General features: G+C 41.8%; 1 protein-coding gene across 1 annotated transcript; it reads right to left on the bottom strand.

Moving 5' to 3' along the window:
- Nucleotides 1-2238: 2238 nt before the first annotated feature.
- Nucleotides 2239-13800, bottom strand: NABP1 (nucleic acid binding protein 1). Its single transcript, XM_083348939.1, has 6 exons — nt 13178-13800; nt 12563-12701; nt 7946-8017; nt 5925-6000; nt 5637-5706; nt 2239-4219 (listed from the first exon to the last, which is right to left on the bottom strand). The coding sequence occupies exons 1-6, from the start codon at nt 13260-13262 to the stop codon at nt 4026-4028; spliced, it is 636 nt and encodes a 211-aa protein (XP_083205065.1). The 5' UTR covers nt 13263-13800; the 3' UTR covers nt 2239-4025.
- Nucleotides 13801-15814: the final 2014 nt, after the last annotated feature.

The following is a 15814-nucleotide window of genomic DNA, read 5'->3' as shown; positions in this document are numbered from 1 at the left end:
CACCACTAGAGGGAGCATTTAGATCACCAATACTGTAATATCCACATTTACCTTGGCATTATTTTTGCCTAATATTCAGAAATCCTGACTCTTTTGTTTTAAAGGCCAGAAATCAATTTTCATGTGAATAAACTTAATTTCAGAATAAGGTTTCATATCCTTGGATCTACGTTTCCAAAACTTACAGGCTGCTCCATGGCCATAATGTTAATGAGATTATATTGACTTAATTCTAAGTATTATTGGAGGAAAGCCTACATAATAGGTCTGTTTAGTGGCATACTGAAGATCTCATGCAACATTACCCTTCATAAAGAGAGCCTGACAACCTTCTTGCGTTGATTTCAGCTGCACAATTTAAACCCTGTTCTCACTGCTGCACTGGGGAAACACCAATCATTCACAATGGGTTTTGGTCCCAATACTTACATTATGCGTCAATGCCTTCTTCCAGATCTTTAGCTTCTCAATCTAAGTCTACCATCCCCAATATTCCTGATGGCCCCAAAGAACTAAATGCCATTCAACTTTTAAGATCCGCCAAGGTGAGCTAGATATGGCCAGCCACTATGACACAATCATACTAGAACCAATTTTAATGCTTAAATAACCAACGCCAAGACTAGGTGATGCTTAAGCACCAACAAAAAAACAAGATCCATTTTTACTTAGGCACTTCATAGGCATATAATTATCAGGTTTTGCTCTAGAATTTCTACCAGCATTAGAATAAATTGTTCCACAGCTCCAAGACTTCCCAGATTTGTGAGAGTGTCCAAGAGCTAAGGGATCCAGCCCTTATAGCATCTGCAAGGATGGTTGAATATCACTATTTATGTATCGCTTTCCCATCCCATTTTTTGCAGCAGTGTGATGCATTTGAGGCAAGAAAATGTCAATTAATAATTGACATTACTTCGGGATGATCTCAACCTTAGTCATTCAGAGTAATGATGGGCCATCCTCTATTTTGTTAAGAGAAGTGGGTAATTATTGCAGTGTTGATGAGTGGGGGGGAATGGACATAGGACATAGAGAGAACAAGCAGTACACAGCTAATAGCTCACTTCTTTTGTAGCAGTAAAATCAGCAGGACTGTGGGTAACATGTAGTCCTCCATCTCCTTTCTGAAACATTCCAATTATGATTGTTAAAAACTGGTGGTGATCTTCAGCTATTTTGAAATAAACACAGGAAAAAAAACCCAGTAAACTCTAAAACAGGATTATTAATGAAAGGGATCATACTCTTGCTCACCCACAAATCAAGTCCTATGCCTATGATATCAGAGTGTTTATACTTATAGAATGACCACCCACTGCTCAAGCCACATAAAAACATCTCTAAACATTCACATGTAACTGTTTTTCCAACATCTTTAGCTGAGGCTATTTTTGTTTGATTAGAACCATAAAGATGGCGATGTTTTAACTACTTTTAAGCTAGGATTACTTTAGAATTAAGAGCACTTTAAGTGGAAACCAATAGATTATGCTTGATTCTCTAATTTCTCACCATACTGGAATGCAGCTAGGTTAGCCATCGTATAGAGCTCATAAACTGCCTAAGCCATGTGTTCAATTTGCTTTAATATGTGTTTTATCAGCCAATCTTGGTTAAATCAGTTAAGTTATGCAAATCAATACTTAAAAATAGCTATCAGCCAAATGCACTATAAGATCTGAGAAGCAAGCAGAAATAGTCAGGATCAGCTTTTTACCTCACAGGGACCAACACTAGTGGTCAAAGTTTGGTTTTTAAAGGGAGAATGCCATCATTGCATAAGATCAGGAAGCTACTTTCCAACTACGAACAGCAAGCCTATCCAATTTCTTCTGTTTTGCAGCTATTGGAAGAACTGTTTTCCACAATGTCTTCCCTTATCAAAATATTAAGACATGACTGTATGAGGTGTGGAGATTGAAAATCTGCAGGTACTAATTTTATTCAGGAAACATACCAGATTCTTAAGACACTGCATAGTATCAGAGGCATTCCCCCCCATTTCAAGATGCAAGATCCAAAATTACATAAAATAGTATTACCCGTGTGCTCGGGTGTTTCAAATAGATCTTTCATGTTTCCTTCCAATTAGTTCATATACTACTAAAGCTTTCAATAAGCATCTACTGTTATTTAACAGGATATATACCATTTTAGAAAAAGGACGGTAGGAATTGTTTTAAAAACTCTTCCAAAATTTGTTATAAAGATTAGTATATACCTTCATCCTCTAGATTTAGAAATTTTATTTATGTCCATGTAAATCTGGATAAGCAGGAGTCACTGCTTGAAACTAAGGGTTTTTTTTTTAAAAAAAAAACAAGTTACAAAAAACAAGGTTTATTTTTTTCCTTAAAATACAATTAGTGCAAATCTAATTATGAAGCCTTCATTCAAAAGGTAAAGGGGGTGGGTGGGAAATCCAGTCATCTTATAGCATTTCAGTATATTCCAAATCATAATCTTGAGGAAGACTGGACAGTTTTATAGCTACTAGAAATAATTACAAAGCAGATTTTTTTTGAACTATGAAGGTTAGGATTAATGCCAGCGTTATTCTGCTTTCTCAAACTCAGCAACCTGAAAACTTGAATTGGTCAGAATCAAGATTCTTTTTCCAAAAATAAAAATAAAAAAAATAAATCCCACCACCACCAAGAACTGCAAAAGCATTGGTGTAACAGGCACTTAAGAACTGAGGGTTCTCACAAAAGGAATGTTATCATTGATCACATCCACTTTGTTGTTTTTTGTAGCTTTCCACTTCGGCCACCTGGGGAGATTTATGCTGCTTAAGGAGGCTCATGATTTCAGTGGTGTCCCCCTTTTGTGGAAAAGATAAAAGCAGCATCACACCACTGCGACACTAGCCTTCTGCCTTTCATATATGCTGCATCCATCACAATTCACCTATAAAAAGGGTGGAGCCTTAGCACCATAACTGCTTTAATTATTTGCCCCTTGACAACAGTCCTGCATAATTTGCAAGATTGAGATTCAATATTCTCATGCTCCAGTAGTGCAAATGGAAAATTTTTCATGTCTAGGACACTCTTTGGTTGTGTTCAGGAAGTCTTTCTTCTCTTACTTGCACATAAACCATCTTGAAACCACTGCTTACCACTTGAAATCAGCGGGGCTCATAAAGCAGCAATCTGCAGAATCAACTGGTTTTTCCAGGAGATTCCACACCAGCTGGGAATTTGGACACCAAGAAAAGCTCTAAAGGACAAAATACCCTTCTTTTGAGTACGAAAAAGCTTCAATCGCCAAAAAGGGTGATTAAAAAAAAAACAGAGGTGTATGTTTGAGGAATTTAAATCATTGTGGCACTTTTGAAAGGCAGGATTATCTGGTAAATATCTGGGATTTCTATTTTATGTAAGTTGGATTCTTATCAGCGCACATTTTTTGATAAGACACATCTGACTCTTGCTGTGAGATCAACCCCAACCAAATAACAAGTCAACCAGCTTGGACAGTTCATCTGCACTTATTGTTAGAAATGTTTAATTGAGAATTGGCTTGTTAGATGGAATTTCTTCCTACCCACCCCCACCCCCACCCCACCCCAATTTTTACAAGCTCCCATACCAACCGGGATGCATGTCAGTCCCAGGAGCTGAAAGGAAACAAGCAAACATCTTAAGGCTGCATCATACAAGCTAAATCAAAATGAAAAAAATACTCATCCAGCCAAAACCGGGCCACCTTTTGGAAAACGGCAACTATTATTTAACAAGGAAATCTTAATTTTCAAATAAGCTTCTATATTTTCACACATTTTCTTTCTGGGGTGATGATGCATGGTCAAGCAGCTTCACTGAACTTTGAATCGGGGGTGTGTGTGGCTGGGGGGGCCCAGAGAAATGAGAAAGTCCCTTTCCCCCAGCAACCCCCCAGCAACCAAAGGCTGAGAATCAGAAAGAAGAAACGTTTTCACAGTAAACCATAAATAAAAGTGCAGCAAGTGTTCAAGTAGGCTAACGAGGCTATGTGGACAGCGTGGAGTTTTGGTTTGGTCATCTTTTGGAGGCTCTGCGTGGGTCCCTCCCATTACTAATTGTGCTTTGTAAGGGACGAGCGTTATTAGAGTGCACAGGTGTGAGAGGAGTGGGACCCCGTCTGCCAGACCTCCCAGAACCTGCATAGGTGGGGGCATGATTGTAAGCAGTTGACAATCCACTCAGCTCCGGTCCAGTTGGCAAACCATTTCCTAAAAAAAAAAAAAAGAAGGAAACAATTTTTAAAAAAATCTGCCATCAGACTTTCTATTTTCTCAGGCCTCACTTCTTTAGCAATGAAGATACTCAAAAGAGCCTGTTCTTAACTAGGGAGCATTTAGCATTAAGTCGCCAAGAGCTGGTGAAATCACCAGTGGAGACCACAAAGTCCCGAGAGAGAGCTTGGCATGCAATGGTAATCAATGCCCCAGAAAAACAAGCAGTTGACAGTCTTAGTGACGTAGCAGGATCTTGGGAGAGTTCTGTATGATGCGTATAATTCCTGCTCATCTATAAACAGGCACCAAAGCTAGCGAAAGAAGTTAACATAACAATCACCATCTAAGTCAGCCTTTTCTAACCTCGCCAACGTTTTAAGATGTGGGGGCTTGAAGATGATGGGCTGGGGAATTCTGGGAGTTGAATTTCACACATCTTAAAAAGTTGTTAAAATTGAGAAACACTGATCTAGACAAATTGAAATATATATGGTGCAAAATCTTCATTAGGTTTTAACTTACCAGGAACATTTGGCTACACAGAAGGAGATTGTGTAACAATTTTTTTTTTATTGTACTCTGGATTTGGGTTAGATAGGTCTTTTGCATCAGGAACCTGTAGTTCTTCAAAATCAGTTCTCTATATGTTTTCCCCAGTACGTTACCACCTGATAAAATGGTTGATGTATGTGGGGCTATACTGAAGATAACAGATGCCTGTCCATAATTTATTTCTTAAATGAAAGTGTAGAGTGGGAGGTCTGACACACCGTATTTTTCCATGTATAAGACGCTATTTTTTCCTGCAAACACCGTTCAAAAAGTGCAGCGTCTTATACACGGAAAAATAATGGTAACCTCTGCAGCCCAGGGCATGCCTATGTGGGTTGCCATGCCTCCTGGTGCCTCCTGTGGGCTTGCCACTAACAGGAGGGGGCCAGATCGTCGGCCAGCTGAACTTCCGGATTTGCCGGCTCAGCTGTTTGGCGCTCCATCGAACAGCTGATCGGTGTGGAGAAACTCACATGCCAGAATGTCTTATACAAGTGTGCGTCTTATAGATGGAAAAATACGGTAGTACCAACATCTGACTAAACAAGCCATGAGTACTCCTTCCTGAGATTTGTTTAGCAAAGTTTTGGGGTTCTTTATTTGTTTATTCAATTTCTATTAGCTGCCCATTTCAGTCAATGATTTGGGGGGTCATTAAAAATGACCCCGGGGCTGCTAAGATAAAGTATACTTGCTGTTTAAATTCTGTATAAAATTTGGCTTTATAGTTAATCTAGGAGCAAGCCAAAGTTAACTATAGTTTCTTATCTTTACTTTTTACAATCAACCACAATTTAAATGAATGCATCTTTCCACATAGCCATTCAATGCTTTCTCCTACTTCCGTACGCTTACTTACCAGTTAGCCCAAAAGTACAATTACCCGAATTAGCTGACAGGATGGAATTATTAGCCTGCTCACCCTGTGCCTTGGGGGGGAAAATGCAAAGGGGAAAAAAAACATCATGAAAACAAACCATTTTTCCTTGAAAAAGTTATCCCCCCCACTTATTTAAAAGCCTGTTGTTCCCATAAAGATGCAAAATACACTGCCGCGAAGGTCACATTAAATAGACCCAAGAACAAACCTAGCTTAAAACTGCTGATAGCAGACCCCAGAATGGAGCCGCACGTGTGACAAACCTACCGCTTTACTCGACTGCCCAGGATGATCTGAACTGGGTTCACTAAAGTTGGGCACTTCTGAGTACACCATGCAGAACCTGTTACAGAAAAACACACTCATGAGAGAATGAAGTTTCTTGCCGCAACTATTTCTGCAACCTCTATCCATTTTCCAACAAAACAAAAAAAACACCTTGAGGCAGCCAAGAACGGGCCACAAGACTGCCAATGAGAAATACAGTAAGTACTCAGACTTGATGCTTTAGGCCCTGATAAAACTAAAGCCCATAAAAGTGGCTTCCAAGTTTGCAATTCTAAGCTCACCATTTCTTCTGCTGTAGATTAGATGCCTGTAGTTAACATTCTAATCATTTCTGTGGAAGGATAACACAACCAGGGCTACAACCCTTTGTACGTTTCCCCGAGAGTGAGACCCACTGAATTGTGAATGCCTCACTTGTATGAAAACATGCCTGGATCTGAGCCCTACAGAGAAGACACAGTAAGGCTAGTGTACAACAAGTTCAAAGAGAAGTGTTTGAGATCAGTTAACATTCCAAATACATTAAGTGCACCCAAAATTCTGCATATTAAAACTGGTCTTTTAAAAACCTCTTCTTCCAAACAACTGTATTTCGGGTCTGAGTCCCCCGTGGGATAGAATCGGTTAAGTGACGTCTTGCTCAGCAGAATGATCTTTCACACTAGCAAATCCGAAACAAATGCATTTCAATCTCTTGACGTCACTTAGCCTCCCCAAACTAAAATCAGATAGCCACCTATTTCAGAAATGTGCACTAATCTTCTCTAAATCCAGATCATCGGCCCTGCTTTTGCTAAAATATACCCACCCTATGCCATTTCCATTTGCAACACTTATTTTCTAGCAAAACTATTCATGTTCATTTTTTCCCCTTTATGACCACATCCTACAAGTTTCAGAGACCCTTTGGATGCTTTGCTTTAATTTAAAAAAAATGGAAGCAGAAATAGTGGAAGGTAATGGACTCTGAATAATCAGAGGTCACATTGCATAAATTAGGCTATGAGTATAATCACACAGAGGCCACTTAACATTCCAACTGTTAGAACTATGCTCTAAATATTCCTATCTGTTCTAGCCTGGTTCACAATGCATGATTATCACAGAATGACTGGAAGATGAATTATGGACCAATTATTCAAAAGTCTGAGTGGGGTCACTAGCACATTAATCCTCATTTATTGAATATACACAGCAAGCCCAATTCACAGAAAACAGAGCTAAAAGCCAAGAATTCTTCCACTGTATCTGACACAACGCAAGGAGAAACATACATTTTCAGTAGATCTTCAAAACAGGGCTAAACCTTTGATGATCATCTAATGCTCCCATCGTCATTCATGTCAAGATGAACCAGCCCCTGAACTAAAAAAAAATCTGAACTGGTCCAAATCTTTGCTTCTAAAGGTTTATTACAGGTCTCAATGAACAGCCTACTCAAAGTTGATAAATGCTAGACAAGCCAACAGTCTGACTCAGGACCCAGTAGATCTCAGAGACCTTAATTGGAACCTAAAAGATTCTGCTACATAGAGGGGGAAATTTACCTTTACACCCCTAGAGAGGCTGACTCCTCCAGGACAGACTGGAGCTCAATACCAGAGTAGGATGTGGAAGCTCGCATTGCGGCTGCCTCTACCGTACCTGGCCTGTGGATAAATAGAGGACTTCAGATTTTCATGCTCCAAGTCCTTGAAAGCGACAATGTCTTAACCCAACAAAAGGCTAAACTTACCTGCTTACAACTATACTCAAAAGACAGAAATTATGCTGGATGGGAAAGACTGATCAAGATGTCATTTCTTAGTACTGAAGTTGACGTTTCTAAGCTCTATATTCCCCCACCCCACTTTCAGGCAGAATAAAATCAAATAAAAGTTGGATCAACACCACAAAGGAGGAGTAAACAGCAGAGACACTTTTCCCCTTAAAGCCCAGACTTTGCCTTACCTATCAGGTTTCAAACAATGAACAGATTATGTGCAAAATGAGATACTCACTCCCCAATTTTTTGCAGGTCACCTCCCCTTCCGGTATAAAGTGTAAGGCATCCTTTCCACAGAGAGGCATACCTAAGCAAGGAAACACAAGCAGCATTATGGAATGGATGGAATCCAGGAGAGAAGCAACCTGGAATTAGGGAAAAACTTCCTAACAGTGAGGACAATTAACCAGTGGAACAGCTTGCCACCAGACGTTCTGGGTGCTCCATCACTGGAGGTTTTTAAGAGGAGACTGGACAGCCACCTGTCTGAAATGGTATAGGGTTTCCTTCCTGAGCAGGGGGTTGGGCTAGATGACCTTCAAGGTCCCTTCCAGCTCTATTATGATTGAACTATTAGACACTAGAAAAGAATGGACTGACGGTGCAAGTTTTATCAGAGTAAAACATAAGCCATCACTCATCAAAGGCCATCACATTTATCGTCACACTCTTTAAAACTGGAGAGAATAAAAAATACACTTGATGCACTGAAATGTTAAACCTGGATTTGCCTTATATTAATTGCTGACTTCTATACTTTGGTTGCAATTAAGAACCAATTGGATAACTTTATTTTATCAAGTTAAAGAATTAAACAACTGACATTTGCATTAAGTGAGGTTCCTATTTATACTTTATGCCTCCGTTTGGCCCTTGAGATTCATAATTCAACAAAATAACTCTTTACCAAGGTTACACTGAGGCTGATAAAAAGGGGACAAAGATACGAACCGCTTCTAAAAAAGTTAATATTGCTTCTAAAACTTTTGCAGATAGTGTTGCGTTATCAATCTTTAAAGAAGTTATCCATCTCTTTGTGTGAGTCACGTATTACTTCTGCTAAAATGCAAATAGAAAGCAACTCTAATATGGTATTGTGCCAAGTTGCCATATGAAGGGCTTACAAATTAGCCTAAGGGGAAAATCTAGTTGCACAATGATATAGAAGCAAGTCTTGCATTATTGTTCCCAAGTAAGCAGCCAGGACTCTGTTTTACACTTAAGGCAAAGAATATGTTCCAACCTCATTCAGGATATATCACATTTGCATCCAAACCTCTGTTCAAGGTATGCTAAATGTGGAAATGGATGTAGGGTTATTCCATTTCATCACAGCTGCAGATTGTAAGGCCAGTTATACTGGAAAGAATAGTTTTATGTCCTGAGCAGGAAATCATGAACTTGACAGACAAAAAGGTCCGAAGACAAATCACCCCAGTTTTAAGTACAAACTACTTACTGAATGAGTCTTATTAGTGGATAACTGTAGTCTAATATGAAATGAGAAAACATATCAGGAAACATGTGCTAGACCAGGGATAGGCAACCTCGGCTCTTTTATGACTCATGGACTTCAACTCCCAGAATAGCTGGCTCAGGAATCCTGGGAGTTGAAGTCCATGAGTCATAAAAGAGCCGAGGTTGCCTACCCCTGTACTAGACCGTTCTAACTGAATGAGCAGCCACAGGGTCAAGTCTCAATAACAGAGCTGCATGCTGAATTGGATTCAAGTAAAAAAAAATGATCCGGAGGGTGCCAATACAATACCAATCAGCAATTCCTTAAAACCACTTCCTTCCCTCCAATTACACAAGAATAACTGCAAAACTGACCAAAGGCTTTTGAAGAACAGTGGTGTTACCGGCAACCAGAGTTGTATTTATCACTGCCACATCACTGATTTTCTACTTTTTAAAACCATTTCTTCTACTCAAAACATGTCATCATTGCAGGTATTGCACAAGAGCCGCCACCCTATTGTGTCCATAAATTCTTCTCAGGAAATTTATAGCTGATGCAATTTGACCAGGATATACATTGTTGTGTATTTTTTTAATTTCCAACATAAAAAAACAAAGACAAGTTCAAGCAATTAATTATAAAAAGTAACTGAAAGTCAAGCTAACTGGAATGTGATGAAGTAGCTTAAGTCCTTGTTCTCAATACTAACTGGCAAATAATTCAGCAAGGCCATCCCTGAAACCTGTTAGCTATCTTCAGACTGAATTTGACACAAAAAAGAAAAAATGCAGGATATCTATAATAAATTAAGATGCTTTCTTGCTAACTATTAATTGTCTCTCTCTCCATTTTAAAATAAGCCAGTTTTCTCAGTAATACTTGATGGAGGCTCTCTAACAGAAGAGGCAGATATAGCCAGCTGCAACAGGAAAGATGTGTTACAAATCACATTACACCAGATCTCAATCCATTACGATATCTTATTTCAAAGGAGCATACTACCAGTATATCTAAGCATTCAGAGACATTTACAGTTCGTGTAAAGACTCCAAAGAATTGTCCTTTATTTTATTTATTTATACATACACACACACACACACACACAGGAAGCCTTGAATTTTCAACTCCATAAGAAACCCTACTTTGGGCCAGCTCAGATACTGAAAAACAAGGTGTAAATTTAAAAACAGCAGTGAGATCCACAATTAACATGGGTGGGTCACAGAAGTACAATCAAGCAGGTGGCCTTGTCCAAAGGCTGCTTCAGGGATTGGTCTTTATTGGGAAGCCACGCCAATAAAATTTATTACCGTGGTCTTTTTTTAGAAGCTCAGGAAGTTAAGACAAGGTGTTGAGAGCAGCTGCAGTGGTTAGAAGGCAGCCCTGCAGGCTACTTCTGCTGACTGCCGGCTGCCAGCAGTTCGAGTCTCACCGGCTCAAGGTTGACTCAGCCTTCCATCCTTCTGAGGTCGGTAAACTGAGGAGCCAGTTGGGGGCAATAGGCTGACTCTGTAAACCGCTTAGAGAGGGCTGTAAAGCACTGTGAAGTGGCATAGAAGTAAGTGCTATTGCTATTAGCAATAGGCTATGAAGCCGAGCGGTGGCTCAGTGGCTTAGGACGCTGAGCTTGTCGATCGGAATGTCGGGAGTTTGGCGGGTCGAATCCCGAGTGACGCGTAGCAGAGTGAGCGCCTGTTACTCGTCCCAGCTTCCGCCAACCTAGCAGTTCGAAAGCAAGTAAAAATGCAAGTAGAAAAATAGGGACCACGACGGTGGGAAGGTAACAGTGTTCCGTGCGCCTTTGGCGTCTAGTCATGCTGGCCACATGACCACGGAGATGTCCTCGGACAAGCGCTGGCTCTTCGGCTTTGAAACGGAGATGAGCACCGGCCCCTAGAGTCGGAAACGACTAGCACGCACGTGCGGGGGAACCTTTACCTTTACTTATGAATCCGAGCACCTATCTCCCACTCTGCAGAAAAACACCAGTTTTCTCCCTTGTTATGAGGAAGTCAAAAATTATCTTCCACCTAAACTACTCTATCTACAGAGAAGATATGAACTCAGAGAGTGGTTCTGATCTGTCCTCCTGCTCATAATTAAGAGTCTTTTTTAATGAAGTGAAGTCTTCCTTAGATCAAGCTTGACTCTTGCTGATTTTAGGACATGGCATGTTGTTTCCTTGGCAACAATACCGAAGTTGTTTCCACTGCTTTCTTCCCATAAGATAAATAAATCTAAATATGCTTCCTTGGTTTCTGGCTCAAAATTTTCCTAGCAGCCTCCCATCCAAATAGTTATCTCATCTGACCGTGGTTGGGTGTTTTTTTCCCCCCAGATCAGACAAAAGCCAGGTAAATTCTGCTATCTGGATATCTCTATTTCACAAGTCTTGAGCATTTCCCAAGTTCTACTACTGCAATGTTCAGCTTGGCTCTTGAAGAGGAAGGACAGAAGGGGGAAGAGAATAGCTTTGCTTCTTCATTATAGAAAACCCCTTAAGTCAACCCACTCCTACAAAACGGGCACAGAGACAATCAGGAATGCTGGGCAGGTCTCCCGTTTCCTTAAGCCACCCTTCCCAACCCATTCCCTCAAAGTATCGCCACCTGCGGCCAACTGGATCAGAGGCCATGTTGGTTGGAAAACTGGAAGTCATAAGGTTGGGGAAGGCTGCTTTAAGAGGTCAGTCAAGGCTAACATGTGGTTAAGAAAGGCCTCACTGCCCTACAGCAAGCCAGAGACAACACTTTTGTTTGTATCTGGGCCAGTTCCAATCATATACAAAGCCCTCACTCTTGTGTTGACAGAGAGAGAGGGCAGACCAGTGGAATGAGGTTACCCTTCCTGTACCTACCGTTTACCCTCAGAGGAGCTGATCTCTTGAGCTAGTTCACGGGAAGCAAAGACTGAGGGGACAGGTGCTTTTCCAAGAGACAATGTGGTGGTGGGGGAGGGGTGTGGGTGGGTGGGTTAGGGTTGCCAATCTGGGGCCTCTCCTCCTGTTAAAAGGGATCGAGTATTAGGGGAATGGGAACAACCTTGAAGAAATATTGTCAATCAACAGGCATTTGTGGGCTAAATGAGGCAAAGGGATGAGCCAGCCCAACAGTTCTTCCTACGTGCAGTATATGATTGAAGCAAACCCAGTTTAGAGAAAGTGTAACCAGTTTGCTGTTCCCACTTTAACGGCAGCCTTGCAGGAGAAGAATTCCTGTTCCCACTGCCCTCTTTTTTCCAAAATAGATGGTAGTCACAGCTGCTTCAGTGCCAGTTTTACCTAATCCATGTTCAGGAACACTGCCTTCCAAGAGGCACACAAGCTGCTTCTAGAGCAAACAAGCCAAGCTGAGCTCAGCCTGGCATCATCCTTATTTTTGCATTACGTACCCTTTGGTCAACCGAATAATATCACCTGGCTGGATGAGGCTGCCAAGCTCATCCCACACAGAGATGGTGATGCTTCCTGTCTTGTCAGCTACTTTGCACGCCCTGACCTCATGTCCATCTTTGGTTTTGGTAACACGCCCTACCAGGAAACAGCAAAAGAGAAAGAGAGAGAGAGAGAGAGAGAGAGAGAGAATAAGAATGCAAATAAGATAAGACGTGGAAAGAATGACCCAATAAAGTAAAATACAAGCTGCCACCATAATTTATTCTCCTGTAAATATGATTAGGAAGTTAACTATAGAGTTAAAAGCTTTGGAATCGATTGCAGAAAAATACTAAAATAAAAAAATAGAAACAAGATCCCTAAAAATGTGGATCTTTTTAAAAATAGGCCTCTTTTTTTTTTTTTTTGGAAGGGTGGAGCACACCACCAGTGGGACTTCCAACCTTTTCCCTGAAAAGCGACCACGTGTCCCAAACTCAAACACACACCCACACAAGAGAGCTTCTTAGTTGGAAAGAGGGAGAAGGAAAGAGAAGGCCCGGGAGCGGGGAGGAGAGAATTGAGGGAGGGGAAACAATGGACGCGACGGTTCCAAGGGACCCTCCACTTACCTATCTCCAGTACAATAAAGACGACATTTACATTTTTCAGTCCGGGCTTTATGTCTTTTATGAAGAGGCATGTTTCGTTTGCCATGCTCGTGCTACTACTTGCTCAGGATGAAGACACGGGCGTTGCGGGGACAAAATGAGCAGGACAAACCATCCCTTCCCAGCGGAGCACTGGGTACAAGAGGGCAGCCGGGGACCGGGATGTGAGTTTGACCAGCTTTTCCAAAATAACAATAATAATAATAATATGTACAGCTGGGAGTGGAAAGGGGGAAAGGGGCTTTTTTTTTTTTTAAGAGACAAGGCACGCACAGCAACCGTCCCTTTCCTGTAGCTCCAACTGGTTGAACTCTCCAATCGGGGAAGAAACCTCTGATCGCAGATCGATCTGAAGCCGGGTTGGGGGGGTTAGAAACCCGAGCCTTGGGATTTATACAGGCAGTGTTTGGCCGGCTTCAGCTGCGACTTCCGTCCCTGCCGGTGGAAGGGGAAAACCAGTCCAGCATTCTCCTCCTCCTCCTCCTCCTCCCTGCTTCTTACAGCGCTTAGCTCCCCCGAAAAACGAGGCGGAAAAGAAAGCGGAGCGCTTTCTCCCGTTCCTTCTTATTTTACAACCACGAAGGTGCTTTTTTTCCTGCTCCTCGTTCACCCCGACCCTAGAAAAGTAAGCGGAGTAATTTCATTCCCCCCACCACACACATATATATATATATATATACTAGCCGGCTCCTTTCCCAAACCGCTCCCCCCTCTATGGAAGGCGAGCATGTGCCGCACCGCGCTTTTATAGCCAAGCGGACCGGTCCATTTGCGCCTCGCGAGGGGAAGGGAGGAAAAAAAAAAGTGTGAAGGAAAGCAGAGAACGGAGACGCCGACTCTCGGTTCAGCGGGCAGCTGCTGAGACTTCTCAAGCTCGCCTCCTACGTTATCCGCGTTGTAACCAACCAGCGCTGGAGATATTAAAAATAATCATAATCATAATAATAGGACGGGGCCTACCCGAGCGACATGGTACCGTCCAGTGGACGCGGAATGGAACTGAGTGTGACAAAGTGCCTCGTGAAAGGAGCCGATTGGTTGGAGGAGATTCTTTTGTCCTCTGACCTAGAATATTTACTGCTGTTCGTCGCCGTCCACACCTTCTTTTCCTTCGGCTCCTTTCAGGGGCTAGGCAACCTCGGCTCTTTTATGACTCACGGACTTCAACTCCCAGAATTCCTGAGCCAGCCAAGCTGGCTCAGGAATTCTGGGAGTTGAAGTCCGTGAGTCATAAAAGAGCCGAGGTTGCCTACCCCTGGGCTAGTGGAAGCTCACTTCGCCCGAGGACAATGGTCTGTTCTCATCGGGAGCTTCCCGGAATGGCGGTCTCGGGCTTTTTTCCCCACGCCGCTGATTCCTTCACTGACTTATCCCTTTTCAAAAGAAGGGTGCCGTCCAACCTGTGCGCTCCAGGATTAGCCCCCCCCCCCTCCTTATTTGTGTATAGTAAACCAGGTTTCTCCCCCCAAAACGGGAGACGTTTGAAACTGAGCAGAATAAAGCAGCAAATCCATTTGTTCCGGATCCGAGAAAGCTGAACGCTGGAGAGAACCGAGAATCTTAGAAGGGACTGTCATTGACCGTGATTGTCTCGCCGCCTGAAAGCTGCGCTTTTTTTTTTCCCTTTCCAGGCGGAAAAGAATATTGGAAAAGCCAACCCAGGCGTTACTTTCAAAGATCAGTGGTCCCCGACGTGGTTTGATGGGCTTATTTCTCGGTAGCTGTGGGTAAATGGTGTAATTTAGATCAGCGGATCTTTACTTGGAAAAAGAGGCGTGTGTAGCGTACAGTCGAGCGTGTAATTATTCCGTTTATTAAGTGCCTCGTAAAATAACATTTCTCTAGGCTTAAAACACCTGGAGAAATGACAGCTGTGGCTATCGGAGCTTGTTGAGTGTGCCACTTATAAAAGACACCGAGAGGTAAAGTGAAGTATACCCTGCAATTTCACAACATTGATCTGAAACGAAACAATGCTGCCTTCTTGTGCTTCCTGTGGTTTTTTCCTCAGCGCTTCTCTTTATTTGCAAGCCATCTTGGAACATGTATAAAATGCTTAGATGCCAGCAAAAATGTCACAGCAGCCTTACATCGTTCACCGAGAAGGCATTGCTGTATATAGATACCACTTACCTGATAAGCCCCATTGGACTTGGCAATTTTTTCTACAGAACTGACGTAAGAGAATTCCACAGTTAATCCTAACAGAACAAGCATCTTTGACCACCTTTCATGCTAATCCACTCTGTAGTTGTTGTTGTTGTTGTTATTATTATTATTATTATTATTATTAATTTTATTTGTATACCGCCCTTCTCCCGAGTTCATACAATTTGGGATAAGTTTCATTTTCTTTAAAATAAAGTGTTTTAGATTTCAAAGAGGTACAACAAGCAACAGGAATGAAGCTTGAATTGATAGAAATATGGTCACTCGTTTATTTGGTATGATTTTATTTTGACTCGGGATGAATTGCATCCAAGAATACTGTAAAAATATCTCTAGCTAATCTAGGATTGCCACACCCAAAAAGGACAGCTTGGAGTGATAAAGAAGCAGATACACCCTTCAGCAGATACTTGCTTTTGGATCAAGGGC

Source organism: Vipera ursinii, assembly GCF_947247035.1.
Source record: "Vipera ursinii genome assembly, chromosome: 1".
In the NCBI taxonomy this organism is placed as follows: domain Eukaryota; kingdom Metazoa; phylum Chordata; class Lepidosauria; order Squamata; family Viperidae; genus Vipera; species Vipera ursinii.
This window is presented reverse-complemented; position numbering and strand designations above follow the sequence as displayed.

Coding starts and splice junctions, on each gene's coding strand:
- NABP1 (XM_083348939.1), bottom strand. CDS start 13,262: ATGGCAAACGAAACATGCCTCTTCATAAAAGACATAAAGCCCGGACTG. Junction 12,702..13,177: donor CTTTATTGTACTGGAGATAG/GTAAGTGGAGGG, acceptor GTTTCCTGGTAG/GGCGTGTTACCAAAACCAAA. Junction 6,001..7,945: donor GACCTGCAAAAAATTGGGGA/GTGAGTATCTCA, acceptor TTTCTGTAACAG/GTTCTGCATGGTGTACTCAG.